General features: G+C 40.9%; 1 protein-coding gene across 11 annotated transcripts in view; it reads right to left on the reverse strand.

The window, feature by feature from the left end:
• Positions 1-23,075, reverse strand: part of NPAS3 (neuronal PAS domain protein 3) — a 630,215-nt gene that overhangs the window by 38,581 nt on the left and 568,559 nt on the right. For all 11 annotated transcript variants that reach the window (XM_035109621.2, XM_060273003.1, XM_060272990.1 and 8 more), the window contains one exon: positions 16,724-16,842. In XM_035109621.2, coding sequence (XP_034965512.1) covers positions 16,724-16,842 — 119 coding nt within the window. The remainder of the gene's footprint in view (positions 1-16,723; positions 16,843-23,075) is intronic.

Raw genomic sequence — 23,075 nt, forward strand, 5'->3', positions numbered from 1 at the left:
CATGTCCGAAGTCTGAATTGCTTCCTGCCTCTGGCTCTTCCATACCCTCCAACTCCCGGTAAGAAAAATCCGGGATCAGCAGCGGCGCAGCACCAGAAGTCGCTTCTACGCATGTGCAGACAGACATGCGCAGAAGGAGCCTCCCTGGCAGGTAGGAAATCCGGGGGATTTACAGGATTTTTCTATATTCGGGATAACAGCTGGAAACAGGTTTAAATATGGGGGTTTCCTGCGAAAAACGGGACACTTGGCAGTTATGGGCTCTTCTCTCTCTCTCTCTCTCTCTCTCTCTCTCTCTCTCTCTCTCTCTCGCCTGTTGCTTCCTCAGCATCCCACCACCACTCCCCTGGCTCTGAGCCTTCCTCCTCTGGGGCTTTCCTATGGGGTTCTATTGCTGGAACCTACTACCACTCCTTGCCATCCAGTCAGTCCCTGACATGCTGCTGCATGCATTTCAAGGACCATCTGATCACTTATACTCCACTTTGATTGCTGATAAACCTATGATGGGGCACTTCTGGTGGTTCCCCACACCCCTGAGGTTCGGCTGGCCTGCAGTAGGGACCAGCCTTTAGTGTAGCTGGCTCTGGCTTGTGGAACGCCTAGCTGTAGAGATTCTGCAGGAACCATCCTTGCCTCTTTGAGACATCTTATGAAAACTGTACTGTTTAGACAGGCATCCACAATATGATTTTCTCTTTTTAACCAGCCAGTATGTACTATTGTTTTATCAGCGCTTTTAATTATGTTTCATGAATATTTATAGACTGGTTTTTATTATATTTTGTATGTTGTAAGCCACCTTGACACATTCTATGAAAGTGGGGACCATAAATATTTAAATAAGCTGTGGGCAGTTCCTACCAAATTTTCCCCTAATTTGTAATGTGTGCTATGCAAATTTTCTTTCTTTCTTTCTTTCTTTCTTTCTTTCTTTCTTTCTTTCTTTCTTTCTTTCTTTCTTTCTTTTTGCCCCAAACTGAAAATCCAAGAGAGAAAGGCCAACTTTTAGAACTCTGACCAAACAGATTTTCCCTACAAGCTCCCTGGTATTCAAACAAGTTATACTTTCTTTTCCAGAGGGAATGTTTGAAATCCCATTTAAAGAAATAATGCCTTGAGCTTATTTTCCCTAATACCATGTAAAGAAACATGAAAGCCTTTGGCTCTTGAAGTTTGTAGGGTTCTAATGAAGCAATCATCAACTCTGACATTCATGGGCTCACAGCGGCAGCTTTTGCTGCCAGGTTTCCGACAGATCTTTTAAAGTGAAAATAAACTTTACAGAAAGGTCTTGCTTTATCAGTTACAATGCAAACCTTTGTGGAGCTGGCATAATCATCTTCAGGACAGAACAGATTTTTTTTTTGAAGGAAAAAAAACCCTAAATGAAATAAGATGCCATGGAAACACTCCGGACCAGGAAAGCTCACAGATGATGGCTGGGGCAGGAGGTGGGGAGGCAAAAAGAAAATCAGTAAATCAGAATTTATATGTGCTTGCCTATACAGAATTGCTTCATGGAAAGATAACCAATAATAAGTATTCTTCAGAAGTATCATCTCCATCCCTATCATGGGAGGCAGAAATAAAACCTTTTTTATGGTTTTATTTGATGTACTCCTTCACAGCCCCACCATTACCTTAGGTGATTCTCAACACAGTGAGCAACAGCTAGATAAAACAAAAATATCTGCTATTAATGCATTTCTGCACAAAGGGAAGGGAAATCGAAGTCACATGTGCCACTGTTTTCTGCAAAGACAGACGTAGATTTCTCATATTTGTTCCAGTACATTATGAATCTGTCAACCCAATCCAGTGGTTCAACCAGCGCTATGGTTTTCATGCACTGGCAGTGAGTCTCATTGCAGAATTGCTCTGATACTGAAGGAAGAAAGTGTCCTGAACTGTGTCCACCAGATCTCACCTGTCATTTCCCAGTGGCTGTACAGGAGAACAGCCACTACTCCAAAACTGCAGGCAGAAACAGGACACATCATTGAGATGCACTGAAGGGAATCTGGGAGTGAATGAGAAGGATGAACTTCTCATTGGGGGACTCCCAGAAGGTCAACATAAAAAACCCCAAGGGAAAACAAATTAAAAAGTGGGACAGATATCTGTACAATGTTAAGACTGCAGCTGCCCATTCCTAAAGGCAAGTGACTAAAGAACCTTGAGCATATATTGCAGTGGACCTTTGCTGCATTCAGGCTTAGGGTGCCTCCAGGCTGTCGATATTTTCCAGGAGCAATTCAAGTGCATCCCAGGAAATTAGGTTTGCACAACTGTAGTGGATTAAAGAAGAGGGCAACGAAAATGGTCAAAGACCTGGAAACGATGCCTTATGAGGAACGGCTTAGGGAGCTGGGTATGTTTAGCCTGGTGAAGAGAAGGTTAAGGGGTGATATGAGAGCCATGTTCAAATATATAAAAGGATGTCATATAAAGGAGGGAGAAAGGTTGTTTTCTGCTGCTCCAGAGAAGCGGACACGGAGCAATGGATTCAAACTACAAGAAAGAAGATTCCACCTAAACATTAGGAAGAACTTCCTGACAGTAAGAGCTGTTCGGCAGTGGAATTTGCTACCAAGGAGTGTGGTGGAGTCTCCTTCTTTGGAGGTCTTTAAGCAGAGGCTTGACAGGCATATGTCAAGAATGCTTTGATGGTGTTTCCTGCTCGGCAGGGGGTTGGACTGGATGGCCCTTGTGGTCTCTTCCAACTCTATGATTCTATGAAAGTGCTCTGTTGCCTTAGTGCAACGTCCTACCCACTTTTAAAAAGAAAGGGATCTTTTGTGGTTAGGGAAATGCACTGAAAAGTGAGCAACTAACTAATGACATACAGGAAGAGGTACAAACACCCTGCAAGCAAATTGGAATGAGTGCTCAATAAAAGACCAGATAAAACCTAGCCCCCACGTAAACTTTGTGACAGCAAATCAGGGTGATTTCATAAATAGGTCATCTGGAGGAGCCCTCAGAAGAAACCTAGGGACACTGGATGCTCTCGAGTTGACAACAATAGAGAACAGAGAGCATAGAATGGCCTTCCACTGAGCACAATGGCAGATGTTGAGCAGTACCATGGTGAGCTAACCCTCCACCGGAAGCGATCTGAGGTTAATGGGTTTTTGTTATAATCATCTGTCTTCAGAAAGAGGAGAGGAGGATCTAATCTTGAGCCAGTAGATGGAAAATTGAGCCAAAGGTTCCCCAAAGCTCCAAATCTGGGTGATTTAAAATTTGATGCCATTTGGGATTGAAGCTGTGGGCTTCTTCCAGGCAGCTCAGTTCTCTCTCCTTCCTCTCCAAGGTCCAATCCAGCGTTAACTCAGCTATTCTCATTTTTTCCCATTCCTCCTATCTTGTCTTCATGTAGCCTTTTCTTCCCAATTTCCACTACCTTCCTCAATGCTCTTCCTCCCCCTTTCCCCCTTTCTAAAATGTGCCTCTGCCACCAACCCCAACCTGAAAGTCCTCTGTCTTTTCAGGTTGGAAGGGTGCAGAAAGTCTTACCATAAGGCTGTTGTCGCAGACAGATCCCCTGAATGGGGCACAATCTGCTGGGAGATTCTCTTGCACCAGCCTCAGCAAAATGACTGGGAGCTTTTTCTTGTGCAGCTCACATCCATTTCAATAAAGTCTCAATGGGAGACCCTAGCTCAGGGGGTAAGCATATGCTATGCATGCAAAACATCCTAGATTTAATCCTCAGCATCTCCAGTTAGGGCTGAGAAGGACTCCTGCTGGAAACTTGGAGTCACTTCCAATCAGCTGTAATGAGCCAGATGGACCAATGGTCTAACTCAGCATAAGGCAGTTTCCTATGATGTGAAGGGATGCTGCAGCTTAGTAACAGAGCACCTGCTTTGCATGCAGAAGGTCCCTGGTTCAATCCCTGGCATTCCCTGGTAGGACTAGGAAAGATTCCCTGTCTGAAACCCTGGACAGCTGCTGCCAGTCAGTGCAGACAGTACTGAGCCAGATGGGCCAATGGTTTGTTTCAGTATAAGGCAGCTTCCTCTGCTCCTACCCTACAATGCCCGGGGTTGATCCTGGACTCCTGGTGGTTGGGGTTGCAAGTTGGTGGGGAGAAATGATTCTCTTTGGTGCCCCCAAAGCCTGCCGGCTTGTCCGTTGACTTAACTTATAATTCTGGACGTGCTGGGGCTTGCGTCTGCGTATGTGAGCTGGTTGCTGTTAATAAGAGGAAGCAATCTGCATATACTTAGAAGCATTCTCCTTTACTCCTACTTTGATGTTGCGGGAGACAATTCTCATTTCATCGGTAAATTAAGGGAAAGGGAATTGGCCACATCTGTGCCAACCTGTAGCTTCTGTGAGTGTGTTCACGCCACTTGTAACAACAGCAGCAGCAGGAAAGTACCCCCAAGCATCGTCGCCAACAACAGCAAGTGGGTGGCTATTTCCACTTGTTCTTCTCTAAACTGATTAAAGAGCGATGAATTGATTAAACAACGGGTAGTTAAGCAGAGGGTGCTGGAGGTGGAATAATGGATGAGCGACACACTGTAATGGAAGAAAGTGGTTAAAAGGTGGGTTAATGACTGTTTTCCTCTCCCCAGCAGATCACTGAGCTGCTGTGCTGAAACTCTCTGCTGTTGGCTTGTGGATTCGCTAGAGCTGCCTTTTTATGAGAGCCCAGCTTGAAGGGGAATCCAAGTTGCCATGGAGTACTAATTTCTATTTACCAAGCAGTCTCTTATGCACAAAGCAAGAGTCTCTTTTAATACTATTATTTACAGAGCAGGGTGATAGGAAGGCAGAGCTGTGTGAGGCACCAGGAATAAAGGTTTGTTATCCTTTATTATTTTTAATACTGATATCTCATCCTGGCTTGGAAATCTTCCATGGGATATATAGTAGATGTCAATCCTGCACTGATTCAAGCCCATAGCCATTTAATTTCAAAAACACTACAGCATCGTGTGCTCACAGATCCTTCACTGGGCTTGAAAGCACAGAGAGCTATCTGAAATTTATTAAAGAATTAATTGCAGGTACAAATGCTATTAAGGGGTCTCATTAGAAGCGTGCACACTTTGTACACTCCACAGTGCCACAGGAAGATAAAACATTTCAACATTAAGAAATAATCAGTCCTATGTACTCATTTTGCTGTTTTAGTGCGTTTGCTTAAATTCCAATGATAAATGCAGCAACACACCAGCGGCAACAATTTATCCAAAAAAATTAATGAATAGTGTGGAATTTCCTGCACAATATGGAAATTATGCAATACACAAAAGCAATAGTGCTTTTTTAAAAAAAGGACTTTCTCATGTGTCCACTAAGCATAAGGAACATCTTTAAACATCTTTAAACATACTTTTGAATCAAGACCACTTAAATGAAAGGAGTTTAAAGGCTTCTTTGTGGGTCTGCATTTTAAGAACACAAGAACTGCCTACTAAGAATGTGTCTAGTGAGTCAACAGCCTGTCTCTGAGAAACAGAGAGATGCCCCTGAGAAGCTTGCAAACAAAAGGCATTATGATTGTAGCTATCTCCAATTTGTTGCCAGGTTCCACATAGTTTGTAGGTAAAGGTAAAGGGACCCCTGACCATTAGGTCCAGTCGTGACCGACTCTGGGGTTGCAGTGCTCATCTCACGCTATTGGCTGAGGGAGCCGGCGTACAGCTTCCGGGTCATGTGGCCAGCATGACAAAGCCACTTCTGGCGAACCAGAGCAGCACATGGAAACGCCATTTACTTTCCCGCTGTAGTGGTACCTATTTATCTACTTGCACTTTGACATGCTTTTGAACTGCCATGTTGGCAGGAGCTGGGACTGAGCAATGGGAGCTCACCCTAGGCTCTGTGGTTTAACCCACAGCGCCACCCGTGTCCCTAGTTTGTAGGTAGTCAGCATGAATATTGGCATGAATATGGAGGTATAATTTTTAGCTCTCACAGAAAGTAGCTATTTGCTAGACCTAGTCCAATGAAACTGCATAATTCTTGTAAACTAATGGCCAAATTTATCAGCAACAAATTATTTAAGTGAATCCCTGTATAAAACTTTGTTTGCTTGTCCTAAACTTACTTCCCACTCCCATGTCCATCTTTCCCAGTGTCTTATCTTGCTGTTCAATCTTGATCTCACATTTAAGTATAATTGACATGACTCCAGTCCTAAAACAGATCTTTAGAAAACTCCACGATTTACTCTCCTTTTCGTAAACTGTCCAACTGGCCTCTGCTTCCAATCCATAAAAAAGTCTGCCATCTCATGCAATGGCTACTGATTTAAATAAACTCTAATGATAAAACTTTTATACATTAAGTTCTCCTCCATAAATTGCTTTTTTTGATTCCTTAATTGTAAGCTTACATTTGGTACATTTTTTGTCCCTTCATTTAAGTAAGACTTTTAAAAAGGAAATCCTCTTGCCACGATAGCTCCCCTTTTCTGTTTAGCCATGCTGATGCCGTTTGTTGTGTCTTTTCTAATCCATTGCAGACATTAAAAATATAAGAAGAGCCCTTCACACCCAACTAGTCTACCATCCTGTTCTCACAGTGGCCAACCAGATGCCTTTGGGAAACCTGCAAGCAGGACCTAAGACAGCGCTCTCCCCACTTGTGATCCTCCAGCAAACAGCATTCAGATGCAATTTTATAATGAAGAATAAGGACAAAGTACTTCCTTCTGTCTCTTCAGAATCATTGGATGATTGCAAATTCTAGTATTTGGGGGGGATGCTTTTATCTATCCATTTTCTTCACACCAAGCATAATTTTACACACATCTATCCCCCTTATTTGACTTTGTTCTGAACAACAACAAAAAAACCTCAAATGTTGTAACTTTTCCTCACATAGGTGGTGTTCTAACTCCATGGTGATTTTGATGAACTTTTCCCAGTTCCTTTTTGAAGTGTGGTGCCAAAACCTGAGCAAAGTATTCCAAATGTGTGGTTGTAGTTTGTGCAATGTCATCATGCTATTGGCAGATTTATTCTCAATCCCTTTCCTAATGATCCCTTAAAACATGGAATTTGCCTTTTTTTGCAGCTGCTGCATACTGGGCTAAAATTTTCCTGACTCTACGTTCTTTTTCCTGGTCAGTCACTGCCTATTAGAGCCTCTGTTGTAGAAGTTTTAAATAACTTCCAAACCTGATATTGCTGGACTCCCAACAAGCATTCCCAATGGTCAAGCATGATGGGATCAGGAGGGCACAACACTGCACCAAATGAACTCAAATTTCCTAACTGTAACAGGCTTCATCATTTAATTATTAATACCTTTTTCCTTTTGAAATTAAATACAGAAGTAACAGATTTTCTGGGCAGTTTTCCATGCATATATGCTGACTATAAAAGCCATGTGAGTTCCAAGCAGTTTGTACCAAATTGTGAGCAAAGCTGAGGATTAAATTAGGAGCAATTTCTCCTTTTTGTTGATTCTATAGGAAGCCTCGACAGCTCATTGTATAATATTATTGTATGTATAATATAGGTAAGCTAAACAGTTCATTTCCCCCTTAATGCATGCCTTGAGTTGATATGTTCCCCAGCGTCAGCAATTTATTCTTGCATCTCAAGATCTTCAAATCCCACGTTAAGTCGCAATGCCAAGGTTTTGATCTATACTACAACTCCATTTTCTGATGACTGTAGGAATACATAATCCCTTTGGTGATATTTTTCACTGCATTTTTACAACTTCATGGCTTAGCTGAAATTGAGAACTTGTTTCCATTGTTTGGCGGGGGAGGGAACAAAAACCACACCTCAGTTTTGTGGGACGCAGCTTCTCCCAGAACACTGTAAAATCCTGTGCCCAGCTTAGCTGCCACATAGGAGTAAAACACCAGAGAGCATGGCATTAACCCTGTTTAGATTAACTATAAGCCTCCTTCAGGCATTACATTCCAAATTAAAAAAAGGAGGGAGACAGTGGGGATCAGCATGCTAGCTCTGTCTCTGTTCTGGTCACAATTCAACTTCCGTGCTCTTGGGGGTTTCCCTTGCATTTCAGAATTCAGGGTTCTAAACACAGGGGGGAGGCTTCATGGGGACAGGAAGCTCCCTGCTTCATGTCATGGCAGTTGGAAGGTGATCAGAACAATGACAGGAGATGGAGCTAGTCCACCTATCTCTGCTGTCTCTCACCTCATGTGTTGACCTTAACCATGAAAGTAACACCTAAAAAGGGCTAATACATGCACAGAGAACATGAGAGTGGGAACACAACAACAGTCTGTAGCCTTACCTAGAGACATGTTCATTGTACTGTCTAGATGGTCTAGATATGTATCATATATACGGAGAACTGGAAAATTAGCTATACTCAGGATCCTGAATTAAGTATACAGGGCCTACTCACATGCACTTAGCATGTCCTGGGACTATGCAGACAGACCAGTGTTGAGCATAGCTGCCAAGTTTTCCCTTTTCTCGCGAGGAAGCCTATTCAGCATAAGGGAAAATCCCTTAAAAAAAGGGATAACTTGGCAGCTATGGTGTTGAGGATAAGGCCTGCCAATGTGAATCCCCTTCATTGGAGTTCATCATATAATACCCTTCAACAGTCTCAGAAGAGAACAACGGTTATTTTGGGTGCCATGCTCTCACACGATTTCGGGCTGAGATCTCGCCCTGAGAAAAGCATTTATTTTGGGGTCCCCAAAACACATATTTTTGGTGGTCCATGACTTTGGGCTCTGGGCACCCCAAAAGTGCTTTTTCTGAGTCTGTAATCTTGTGCAGGTCATGTGACTCATGCAGGAGTGCGGACCCAGAGGATGGTGTCCCAGTTTTGGGCAATGTCGTGTTGGAGGGTAGGACAGTAGGGCTATGTCATCAGCACCCATATAGCACTTATTTGCTAGCACAGGGACTGTTAGGAACAGAATGCTGATGCCCTGAATTAGAATGGCTACTAAAATAAAATCACAACTAACCATATAGGCATAAGTGAAAACAGTGCAAAATTTGCATTCTTGGATCTTCAGTAACAAATTATGATAGACTTCTAGTATATCTGCAGTTGGAATCAAGGCATTTTTTTTTAAAAAAAAACTTGACCAACTTTCCCTTGTTTCCTTAACATTTATTAATGGATTGTTGTGCTAAGGTAATTAACTCTAAAGCTGGCAATTTTAGCACAGAGAGATTAATTTTCTTTAACTAACATGCTACCTAAAATATGCTTTTTTTCAAGAAGAGGTTACCAGTAATTTGTTCTCGAATTAATCACATTATAAGTAAAGTAGAGTGATGATGTTTCAGAACAATTGTCAGTCCACAACGTTAAGTGTTTTTGCTTTTTTTTGTATTTGAGTAGACATTTACTAAATTACTGAAAGGTAAGATCATGCTGGCTACCACCTGGTCGCTGGTAATTCATAAAAGACGAAGTTAGAACATGAGCCAGATTTCAAAAATGGCCCAATCAGGGCTTTCAGCTGTGTGAACAAACCTCACACACACTACCATCCTGCTGTGCACTGTGATTCCTTTTGTCTCCCTCCTTGTTCTATGTTCTGCCAAACCATTGTTTATCAGACCGGGCAAAGTATGTACAAACCCCTGGAAACAGAAACCATTGTTTTATCATGTTTTTCATTCCTAGTTCCCAGACAAATAAAGGCTTATGCAAAGCTGCCTGGTGCACATAACACCTAATAGGAAGGGAATGAAGGAATCACAGTGTGAGGGGAAGAGGTAGTGGAAAGGAATACATAAGGGCGATTCATATTCACAAAGTGGCAGCCCATACTGTAATATCTGAACTGAGCCATTGCAATCTATCTTGCTCCTACTATAATAAACGGAAATTTGCTTGCTCAAGCAAGCATAAAACAAATGGGGTGGAGTCAGACTTTGCTCCCCCAAGGGGAGAGGGGGAAGGTAAGCTACCCCTCTGCTAGACCAATGAAACTGCTTTGACGATTACAAGCTACAAAAGACGTGTGAAGCCCCCAGTAGCCTGATCCAGTGGGAATATTGACAGAGACCCTCTATGCCTAGATAATATATGCACGACAAGATATCTCACAGGTACAGCAGAGGGGCAGAGAAAGGAAAACAGCTCCCTTTAACTGTGAAAGGCATAGGCCCTCTAAGAGGAAAAAAGATAAGGTCAGTTTTGAGAAACTGCTCAAAATGACTGTTAACTAACACAATACATACATCATTGAATTGCCATTCTGTTGTTGGGTGCAAAGGGAAAGTTTGGTAAGTTCTCTGTGATGTTAAGGAAAAACAGCACCTGAACACCTGTTTCAACAGCTAAATTTAAGATAAGGCAGGGCTTTGGCACTTTACATTGTTTTGGATACATATTCCTGTTTTGAAGGGCAATGGCTACATGATCTGGTAAAAGAAACTGGTTAAATTAACTCTACAGCCTGTACTCATGCAGCCAAAAGTTTAGTGGCATGTTTTTCCCCTTTGGCTCTGTCTGTAGGGTTCATTACTTACAGCTCTTGCAGCATCAATCCGAACTGGCCAAAATCAGTGATGGGTTTTATAGCACAATAAATGCCTCGCCATACAAGCACAGGTTATACATGGAGATGCCTGGCAACGGTCTTTTCAGAAATCCCTCTTTCATGATAGTGTGCACAGTTTCTGCCAATTTAACAGAATCATCAACATTCATATTTTTAGAGGTATCATCCAGGCAGCTACACAGTGTGTGTTTTCCTGGAGATGAGTACTGGTGCAGAAAACCAGTATTATTGATAAAATCTTGGCATATCTGAACAAAAAAAGGAGATATTAAATCTATCTTCTCCTTTCTCCATGACAGCTTCTCATGCAACAAAAACACATTGTTTCGTACATAGTCCTTGTTAAAGAAACCTTTTAGCACTTCTTGAGCAATGAATTAATTAGTTTTCCAGCACTAATGAAATGAGAGAAATAGCTTTCGAGCTGATAATGCAATGAATGGAAAAGCTGAATAACTCTCACGGATGGTACACACAAGTAAGGCATCAGTTGCTCTGTGCTTCAAAAATTCCTAACTTAAGTGACTTAGATTGCTGCTGAGTCTGTTTTGCTTTGTCCTTGTCCATGTAATGGGACACCACATGTTTTACTCTGCTTTGCAAAACAAGATATTTGTAAGTTTAACTTGATAAAGTGTAGAAAAGAAAAGAAAAACACCCTGAAGAAAAGACAGATGGCAGGCTTTCTTCCCCAAAACACAATTTCATAATCTGCATGCAACTGCTAATAAGTAAACACTAAAAACATTTCTTTTTTTGACAGAGAATTGCTGATAAATTGTCAACATAAACTTCGTCTCTGGTTACTCCTATGATCTAAAGCTCTTCTGTGAGCTTTGTCCCATCAAAGTCGGCTTCTTACAGCTGTATCAAAATTTATGAATGCATATGACTATAAAGTGACTGAAGGCAACCCATAATGCATGTTTGTTTATTGTGTATCAGCTCTTTTGTTCAGTACAAGCTGGGGGGGGGGGAGTTGTCCAATGCTCTCTCGCTCCCCCCCCCTCTTTAACCTTTACAGTTGATGATGAAAAACTACACTGGCAACACTATTTTCATAGGAACTTAACACAAAGGCCTAGTTGCAAACAACTCTTACCGACATGGGTAAGACTACACTGTGCTAATCTATAAGATATCTATAGACATTATAGGAGCAGCTGATCTAATAGGGTGTAATCTGCCATATCAAATGGAGGTAAAATATGAAAATAAACTAAAAGGCATAAACTGCATTTATAGAATCACATCTTATTGCCTCTGCCATATTAAGATACCATCTTGCTTGTGTAAGATTTTTTTTTTTTCAAAATCCAAATTATCTGCACATAGACTGAAATTTACTTATCCTGAAAACTCAGTGAATGAATCTCAACTTTATATGTTGAATTACAACCAGGTACATCTTATTTTGATTCCAACATTACTGTCAGAAGTCCTGGCGTTAAGATTTTCAATTTTATTTCTCAGAGTAGTGCATATTTGGCAAAAAATATTGAAAGCTGTGCTGTCACACCTTCTATTCATATGGACCTTAAATTTCTGATAGTTCAGAAGAGTGTATGGGTCAAAAGATCTGTGGTTATAGGATTACCTATATCTCTAGATGACTCACTAGATATGGGCTGGTTTAGTGATGTAAGAGTCACAAATATTGTTGGTCTTTTTTGTTCTTGTTAGTGGATTACATGATTGATGGGAACATTAGAAGATGCCATTATTATTATTATTATTATTATTATTATTATTATTATTATTCAAATTTATTAGTCCATGCCCTCAGTACTGTCTACATTGATCAGCTGTGGCTCTGCAGGGTTTCAGACAAGGGCTCTCCTAATCCTACCTGAAGACACTGGGGTCTGATTCCAGGATATTGGCATGCAAAGCTGATGCTCTGCTACTGAGTTACAGCTCTTTCCCATTGTTAACATTCTTAGAATCATAAGATTGTAGAGATGCAAGTCCAAGCCCTGCAATGCAGGAATCCTTTGCCCAACATGGGGCTTGAACCCACAACTCTGAGATTAAGAGTCTCATGCTCTACTGACTGAGCTATCTAGGTGTGAAAGAAAGAAAGAAAGAAAGAAAGAAAGAAAGAAAGAAAGAAAGAAAGAAAGACATCATATGGTCTTATAATGAGCTGCTGTTTGCTGTATAGCATTGAGTATGTTCTGCATGAAGGCAGAACATACTCAAGGTGTTTTTCAAGAGGGTGGTCTAAGAATACTTTAGTCAAACAAACAACAAATTTATCTTGCCCCACTCTTCAACTGACATCACCTCCCCATGAAAATGCCCCCTGCCCTTTATTCTGCTCCAGTAATACAAGACTTATGTCCTTAGCGCAACTTTTAAGAGCGCTTTATCAAATCACTGAGTCACTTATAATCATCCCCACAAAAAACCCTGATACAACACCTAGTTATCAGGAAATTAGCACAAAATTAAATTTGGTGCATAAGGACTTGTTTGTGGAAACCCATTTCTGTAGCTTTCAACATTTTTCAATTTTGCAAGCTAACGTATTTCAAAATTATTTCTTTACATGATTTATAGGAAAGAAATTAATCAAATTTTCAGTCTCCATTACTGAAATTTTGGCTGTCTGCCTGTGATTGAACATTTGCATTTCTAGTTTTCACTGAGCTTATCAAATCAACAGTCCCCCCCACTTTCTTTTAAAGATAATGTGCTTTGATTAGTACTAGCTGTTAAAAAGACAAAAGACAAGTTTAATTATTAAGATTTCTGTGCTTTTTCCACAGGTGCTTGGGACATTTGTCTGACAGATTCCTTTAAAAATGAATTCTTCATTTTTTTACCGAGAGAAAACCAATCTGTCTGCAAAAGTAGTCTGTGACATTGGCTCATACCATATATATATATATATATATATATATATATATATATATTCATTTAAGACTTTAGTGAAGTGTATATTTAGATCTTCTGTGCTACGGATAAATTGTTGAAATAAAATGTCCCTGGTGTCCTCTCACATAGGCTGCCTTCATGGTGGCTAAGCATCCCAGGGCATTTCCTTATCCCACCAGAGGCTCAGCTGAAGGCCAGAACGATTTCTGCATCGCAGCAAATATTTTCTCTTTCAAGAACACACATTCACAGATGCCCGAGGTTATGTGTAACTTGCTGCTGAGAACATGATAGCCAATGTACTTGTTTACTCAGTTACTATGATGGGTCAGCACTAAAGTAATTTCTTCTGTCAATTCAGAGAGTTTTCGGCATGGGCCGAAATCCTGGATTCAATATTTAGTGCATGCTGATGGTTCAGCATTCTTTCAAGTCTTGAAAGTGCATTCAAAATACATGCCCTGCAAGCTGCCCAGGTTTCTCCTGCGGCTCATATGACCCCAGGAGTCCATGCCTGGGCTCTAACGGGAGGAAGCCTTCCTGCCTGCTGTGCTCGCTGTTCAGGTCTGTCTCATGGCTAGAAACTCAGGGAAGCATAGCAGCTAATCATGGGCTCCACCCCACCCAACTAGAAGTTGTTCTCTTGGAAGTCTCCACACCATTCACCCTAAGTAGCTGGACAAACTTCCTTTCTGTTCTGGGGTTTCCTCCTATGAAAAATTACCTTCCTCAAGTTCAACAAACAACGACAGGACTAGAGGAATGCCATACCTCATCCTTGATTTGTGTGTAGTGGCTAAACAGTAGTGGCTAAAACAGTACAGCAAGCATTTACACCACGGAGAATGAAGTGATGGCCTTCCAGCCCATGGACTCCAACTCCCATCATTTCCAGCCAGCATGACCAATGATCAGGGATGATGGGAACTGTAGTCCAGTGTGAACTGGAGGACCAAAGGTTCCCCATCAAAGCTTTCAATGGATGGCAATTTGCCTAAGAAGAAAGGGGACTGTTGTAAGTTTAGCATGATGTGTGAATATGAAACAAGTGACAATATGGAAATTGCATATTCAATTTGGAATTCTTTTTTTAATATACAAAAGGTTTGTTGTCAGATAGCTTCTTCAACCTTCAAAAGCATTGTTTACATTCAAATCAGGTGTTCTGGAATGGGAACTCAGTCCCACCTGCCAGTATCTAACTGAAGAGATGCTTCATTTTTCAGAGGACATTGCCTAAAAGTAAGAAGGGTCTTTATTTGCACAGTCTGTACACCTTTCCTCGTTTTCTCAACCATTTCCTCCTTACAGACATGTCTTTAGCACGACAGCTGATGTGTGTGCTCACATACAATATGCAAGCCTCTTTGGTACAAAAACACCTCTGCTCATGCTCTGCGAGGGTCAGGGAAGAATAGAAGTTAGGAGTGTTGGACTAGGATCTGGAAGGCCAGGGTTCAAATCCCTTTGTGGTCACGAAGCTCACTGGGTGATCTTGGGCTAGTCTCTCTCTTCTCAGCCTAGCCTACCTCAAAGGGTTCTTGTGAGGATAAAAACTGGGAGGAGAACCATGAACATCATCCTGAGCTCTTTGGAAGAAATGTGGGATATAAATGTGACAGTGAACCAAAAAGAAATGCTATTCACTTTAGAACCAAAAAGAAATGCTATTCACTTTAGAAAGAACAGTACCAGAATGTGTTCTATATGCTACTATCCCTGGGTAAGATGAGATAAAGGTTCTCATTTTAAAAAGGTATAAGAAAAATAGATGAGGGATTATATTCCTGAAGTTTTTGCCCAGAGCCTCGGTTTTACCTGGGCACTTGTCTGAAGTGAAAATAGTCAGTTTTGCTATTATTTTCAAATCCTGGACCTTTCCAAGGTTGCACTTTGTCACTGTTGCTGTATTCTGTGGTCCCCCCCACTAGCCAAAAGATCAATAACCATTTAGTACTGCCATTTTACCCCATGAGCCAATGTTTTGTGTGTCTTGCTGTCCTGACAGACTGCAAGAAAACAAAGCAACAACGAACAACACAAAGCAAAGCAAAGCAAAAGGATGTGTGAACTTCACACTTGGATTTAAATATGTATTGGATGACCTCTGCAGGAAGATTGGACAAGTCTCCTCTCTCTTGCAGGACAATAGAAAATAGGACAGCAGTATACACTGTAAACAAATGTTAAGAGCTCAAACTGAAAATTGTGGCTACTTTATTCCTAACCCCAAGGGAAACAAGGAGAGGCAACCTTCAGGTATATTTGATTATTTGATTATTTAAATATGGTATCTGAAGAAGTGTGCATGCACACGAAAGCTCATACCAAAATATAAACTTAGTTGGTCTTTAAGGTGCTACTGAAGGAATGCTACTGAAGGTGCTACTGAAGGAAAGGTGCTACTGAAGGATTTTTTTTATTTTGATTATTTATGGACAGTGATAAATGCTGGGGGGGGGTGATAACTAAAACCAGTTTCCTGATGCCCTTAAGTCACATCTACTCATATAGGACTTTTTAAGGCTCATATGTAAATTCAGGAAAATTTGAATAATTCTAATGGCAGGCTGGAAACAAAGGACACCTTAGAATAATGACTATGATATGTAAGGTCCTGTTCATGTAAGAGCCAATGAACAGGCTGCGATTTAAAAAAAATGACAATAAACCTTTAAACCATACAGGTAAACCCTATGCATGCTTTCTCAGAAGCAAGTCATTTGCATTCAGTGGGTCATTTCCAGGTATTCTTAAATATTTACTTCTTCGTGGGCTACTAAGGCTGCAATCCTACATATGGTTATTTGAGAATGCCCCATTGAACTTAATGGGAATTACTTCTGAGTAGGTATGTATAGGACCATGTTGTAAGTCAAGGTCTTTCCAGGTAGTCAGAGAGGCCGAAGAATGCTATAGTGTTTTGTTTTTGTTTTTAATCCAGTATGATAAATGATGGAAGGACTTTGCACACACCTCCTATGGTTATTTTTGACTTCTTCAAACTAGTGGGTCAGAGCACCATTTACGCAGTCACTGGATTCAAGACAGGGATATTTAATTAGTTTCAGACTACTGCATCCTCCAAAAAGGGGGGGGAGAGATAACAGCCATTTAGAAATATAAATAGCAATGGGAAATAAATTAAATATCCATGTACTTTTTCCTACGGAAATGTTCTTAACTTTAAAAGTCTTGTTCAATCTTTGGCAAACTTTCCAGGCTTAGACTTTGGCAGATATTCAGATATAAGAAGTTTGCTTAAGTATGCTAGCTCTTCAGTCACCACATTCTTCTTTGAGAGTAAAGGAAACTTCTAACTACTCCTAAGGAGGCAAGACGAATGTTTACCTTATATCCCGAAGATTTTATGTGCACACCTCGCTTGGTCAGGGTAGATTTCATCCGGATGAAAAAAGAACGTTCTAGATTGTTGTCCGTTGTAAGTAGGCTGGGGCTTGTGGCTTCCACTAGAGTAGAAACAACAACAAAATAAAACAATTCATAGATCATTTCATTTTCACAATATCCTTTTGAATTACTTCATGTGAAGTGGGAGATCCTGATGATAGATCTCCCACTATATATACCACCATTCAAGGGAGAGGGTAATCCTGTAATGTTTTCCCATTGAAAATGCTTCGTGCCACTGGGCAAAAAAAAAAAGGCCTATTGGTGTCATTGGAGAAGATGGAGGAGGAAAAGGAAGTTAGATGGCTCATATGGATAACTACTCGAGATCGCTCATTCCTTTCACTGCATCTACTCTATAGTATGGCTGGAAGGGTGAAAATAATATATGTTAACCAACACCACCTCCTGCATCAGGTGATGGATCACATGGAAGCTGCTGATTTCCTCACTGTTGAGATAATGCAAATCTGCTCATACTTTTAATGTTTATCCCTAGGATCAGCATGAACAGTGTTGTGGTGATGGTGGTGATTGTGGTAGGAGGAAAGAACAAGAGACTAGCTTGGGCTGATTGCTTAGGAACTCTTTCTTTTACTATAACTAGTAGGGAAAGAGAGGGAGCCAGGTGGGTATTGTGTTAAAAAGCGAGGATGGCCTCAAGCTGGTGGCTGATAGAAGCAATTTATTGTCTGCCTAGTACGTTATACTGGTCCTATGTGGCCTTCTCCAGTGCTCTCAAGTAAGACTACTGGAAAAAAATGCACTGGACAATCTTCAGATAATAAATTGCAACTCTTACTCTAGCACAAACTTGAGGTCTGCTTCTCTCTTTGCTCTTTCATTAACTGGAAATGGTTTGGAAGTTGGGGAGAGAAAATGGCAACATTCATTTGTCCCCCTGAAAATAAGAACATAGCCTGCTCACCAGAAAGCTTATATCATTTTAATATCAAATGTAAATATACATTTTCATTGTCTAAAATAATAAAATGTGGGGCAAGCCTTCATAATAATATTGGCAATATTTCTGTATAGGGAGTTTAAATTAACAAAAAAATTTTTTTACTATTGTCTTTAAAGAGTATTGCTAGTTATGAGGCAAGACTTTTCTTGTTATATTTCCTTGCATATACCTTGTACTGATGTGATCACATTTACACTGTGTTTATGGCATTTTAGCTCTGTTGTAATGAATACAATAACAAGAATGCCCCTTTCTTTAGTGTCTCTCTTAAGAGTGGGCTTTTTTTGTTTTAGAGAGCATGAATTCCATGTCATTTTAAATGTACAGCTCTTTATCACTCGAGGGAAAAGCAGAGCCATGTTATATTTAGTACTTTCATTTCTTCTGATTAAATATGAATTACTATGAAATTTTTCTCATCATCTAACACGCCATAATACGCCAACAGCTTTTTAATACACTATATAAGCACAAACTTCTGCTCTAAGAGTTTAATTTGCCCCTCTAATCCAATCACATCAACCTTATTTCTCTTATCAGAGATTCCCATTTTGAATTAAATGAGCTCATTAGTTTTAATCAAAAGCAGAGAGATCAAAACTTAAACGTAAATGCTTTAGATCAGAACTGTCAGTCAGCCGTGCAGTTCTATTTTACTAAAACACAAGATCAGAGACCCTTAGAACCAATTTTTTCTCGTAAGGGATGCCGAGAGCTCGAAGATGCTATATCCTTTTTTTTCCTTTCTCCTTCCCAAGGACAGATTATACATTTAAGGTTAGACTTAATTTAGCGCATTTTTTTCTTCCATCCTGGTGGAAATGGAAAAGTATGCCAATCTGCTGTTTGTCTCTTTCACATTTATTGGTGTTAGTCCTTGGAGACCTGAACAAACGTGAAGCCATCAGAAACCATGCCACAAACCTGGCCTCAACATTTCAGTTCCATTCAGCAATATCATGTTTGCAACATCTAAGAAATGAAACTTTCAAAGCAAGGAAATGTATGATCAGGATCAAGGTTACTGGAACCCTGAAACCACAAAAAGGGTCATAAGCAGACCTGGCAGCGAGAGGCTCACCATTAATTATTACTGATATTATACAACACTCCACAGTACAGTGCTTAAAGTGTACATTAAGAAACCACAGCATGTGTTCTTCCTGCTGAGTGAATAAATGTTAGAATCGGCTTAAAACATGCAGTTGCTATAGTCCAGTACATTATGACCTAACATAGGCAGCAAGTAAAATATGCTGAAATGTTGTTCATGGTAATCTTCTAAACATGGAGGAGAGTTACACAGCTCTGATTCTTCCTTTTCAACTACTATACAGTATACTCGCAACTTAAAGTGCATTTAACCTGCGCATATTCAATTTTTTATTTTATTCTTTAAAAGGGAGGTGGGTGCCCAGAAAAAAACCTTGGCAGTCTCACCCACCATTGCACCCAGTGTGTGTTGGTTATACATGATTTGGGCTTTAGGCGCTATCTCTGGTATGTAACCCTTGCGTAAGCTGAGGGTTTACTGTACTTAAAATAAGTCCGCATTCATTATTGTGCTAATCAAGAAGGACAGTAGCATGCTGTGGAGAGAGAGAAAAGGTGGGAAACAGAAAACTGCACTTCTCATAGAATGCATTCTAACCGCTAATTTTATTCAAGTAATTTAATAATGTCTCACCATTATATAAAAGGGTCTGATAATCTGAATGAAGCCGGGATGAAATATATGCTTATGGAATTTTGAGGGATTCAGTATTTACCACCCACCACTGCAATAAATCACTCCGTAGACTATTGCACACATGAGAAGCAACACTGATCTCATAAATCAGACCATGGAAATCATACCCATCCCATAGCAATAACCATGACAATAAATACAGACAAGGTTGAGAAGCACAACAGTCCTGAAATGATCCCGGTAGCCAGAAGAACAGCACAGGAACAGAACTGCACCACTGAAAAGGTATTCGGGGGCTGACTGATCGAGAGTAAACAAATACTTCAGCTCAAACCCTATACAGTCATACCTCGGGTTAAGTACGCTTCGGTTTGAGTACTTTCAGTTTAAGTATTCCACAGACCTGTCTGGAACGGATTAATCCACTTTCTGTTACTTTCAATGGGAAAGTTTGCTTCAGGTTAAGTATGCTTCAGGTTAAGTACAGACTTCCAGAACCAATTACACTCATACTTCGGGTTAAGTACGCTTCAGATTGAGTACTCCGTGGACCCATTTGGAACGGATTAATCCACTTTCTATTACTTTCAATGGGAAAGTTCGCTTGAGGTTAAGTACAGACTTCCGGAACCAATTGTGTACTTAAACCGAGTTACAAACTTAAACCAGTTACAAACTTAATTCATTCCAGAGGTCTGTTCTTAAGCTGAAACCGTTCTTATCCTGAGGCGCACTTTTGCTAATGGGGCCTCCTGGATTCCGTTCGCATCCTGGGGCAAAGTTTGCAACCAGTAGCAACTACTTCCAGGTTAGCCGAGTTTGTAACCCAAAGTGTTCGTAACCAGAGGTACCATTATAGAAGAATCTATATGTTAGATTTTATCTGCAATTCGGCTAGCTGTCAAGATATGGTTGCCAAATCAGGCCAAATTACATATAATGCCATGGCGTTCAAATTATCTATGCCAGGGCCGGATTTAGCTTTGATGAGGCCCTTAGCTACTGAAGGTAATGGGGCCCTTTTTATGTCCAGCTGTCCTTTGTCAACAACAAATTGTCGCTGTTTTTTGTGTTATATGGTAATTTACGGACCTAAAAGGTATCTAAAGCCATTTGCACAAAACAAAATATGTATTTTATCAAAGTAATTGTTGAACTGAAATACAATTAAGAAGAAGTATATTTCTGGGGGGGGGGGGCAAGAGAGTGGGGCCCTAAGCTATAGCTTGTTTTGGTTTATACGTAAATCCAGCACTGATCTACACATATGCACAAATACATACAATTGAATTGAATGGGACTTTCTCAAAGATAAATGGATACTGTATCTGCAACACCCGGTTACAATCTTATACAATCCTGCGCATACCGGGGAGTTATTCGAATTGAGGTCAGTGGAACTGACTTCTCCATGGTTAGACAAATAGAAGCACAGAATTGCAGAGTTGGAAAGGACCCCAAGGGTCATCTAGTCCAAACCCCTGCAATGCAGGAATCTCTACTAAATCATCCATTATTGGTGGCAAATATAGGATTGCACTATTATTATTACATTTATTACAAGGAGGCAGGGCCGTCTTAAGCGCCCCTCGCGCCATGGTGCACCGGATCTCTCCGGCGCCTTCCCGCCCCGTTTCCCAGCATGGTGGGTGGGTGGGCAGGCACAGCGCGATCTCTCCGGCGCCCTCCCGCCCCGTTTCCCAGAGCGGTGGGCGGGTGGGCGCAGCGCGCAGCTGCGCGGCGGACCGGCCGGCCAGCGGGCAGGCGCAGCTCGCGGCGCCCTCCTGGCAGGCCGGCGCCATGGTGCCCTGCGCCACCCAGCCTATACGTAGGGCCGGCCCTGCAAGGAGCTAGTGCATGGGTGGGGGGGGGGAGCTGCTGTTTTCTCATGGGATTAGGAAAGAGAACAGCACCTGAGCTCAACCTTTTGCAATATCACGAAGGTTGTTGTCAGCCCCTCTCTACAATTTTCCCTGCCATATTCTCATTTCCTTAGAGAAGCAGTGGTTGGAAGACAACTGGAGGTGTGGTTGGCTTGGCACTGAAGTTCATAGTTCTAATTATCTTTGAGCATTGAATGGCAGAGTGGGTAGCATCAGGCCAGAGCAGCACTTAATTTATAGACTTCAATTCTCAGGTGCATGTGAAAAAGTTGTTCTGTTGCATGCAGGCCAACGTTTAAATCCTCAAGGATAGCATGATATGGGAAGAACGGGCAATGAATGAGCATATAAAATTCTCCATTGAAAGGTGCAAAGCAAATGCTCATCGGTAAAACTATATGATCCTTTTGGGTTTTTGAACTGGCACTCACGAGATCTTATAATCCTGGTAGACACCTCCCTGAAAAGCTTCCTTTTTAACCAGGCCTTTGGTTGATTTGATTGACATCCTATGCCCTTTTAAAATGTTTTTTGTGTGGGGGGGTGTTGTTGTTGGGTTGTTGTTTTTATTTTGATTATATATTTTGATTTTGTTCTGTGAATGCCCCTGAGACCTTCGGGTATAGGGCGGTATATAAATTCAATAAATAATAGTAAATAATAATATTAGAACGTACAGTTCTAGTAACCCTTCAAACATGATTTTTTTTAAAAAAAAACTGTATGCAGAAGGCAAACAGAAATTACCAGGCTTATGGGATGCTGTCTGTTAGCACAGAAATGATAGCAAAGGTGTACATAAAAGACTGATACTTAAAACAAGAGTAGTTTGGAAATGTGAAAAGGTTTGCATGTTATTTTGAATAATGGTAAAACTAGAAAACATCTAGTGAAATTAACACTTCATAAATCTAAATGGAAAACAGAAATACATGCATTATCTGAAATGATCAAAGTACTGGTTTTGACATATAAAGCCTTATTGTGGCCAGACCTGAAATATGACCCTTTCCTATATGAACCCACCCAGATCCCAGAAATAGGATTGCCTATGAACCAGGCAAACCACAAGCTGTAACTATCCTATCCAAATAAAAGATTAGCACAACAAAGAAACCAGAGATCACCCTACAGCATAACACCCTAAAGCCAGGATAAAGAGAAATATCTTAGCCGGGCATCTAAATGTGGACAGTTCTGGTGAGAGTTGTGTTTCCCTGAGGAGAGCATTCAGCAAACAGGGAACAAGCCCTGAAAACCTGTTTCGGGGACATGTTCATGCTAAGCCATGGTTTTGGTTTAGTGTGTTATGCGAACCCGGCTAATGCCCATTATGAGTTACATCATTTACCCTTTGCAGGCAAAGATCTCGCTGAACTCGTCACGAATCATGTTCCTGCCACAAGGGACCACTTATTTAGGAGCCAAATAAATGTTTGGAAATTAACGCAACTTGGTTTATTCTTCTTGAACACGGACATGGGGATGCAAAATCCTTTGGAATTGCTATTATAAATTGTAACTGCTTTATGTTAAAGAGCAGGTATGTGGTTATAAAGAGAATCCGAAAGATATACCTAGATGGTAATATACTTTGCCCTAACAGGATCAGGGGACTCTCATCCTGTTGGGAAGTTTTGCTTCTTTTCTTTAGTATCCTGTGAATCATTAACTAGCACTTTAGACTAGAGCAGAGTTGGGGAAACAGCTGTAATTTAGTACTGCCACTACTGGCCCACTAAAAGTGGCATT

This window comes from Zootoca vivipara, chromosome 1, assembly GCF_963506605.1.
Source record: "Zootoca vivipara chromosome 1, rZooViv1.1, whole genome shotgun sequence".
NCBI lineage: Eukaryota > Metazoa > Chordata > Lepidosauria > Squamata > Lacertidae > Zootoca > Zootoca vivipara.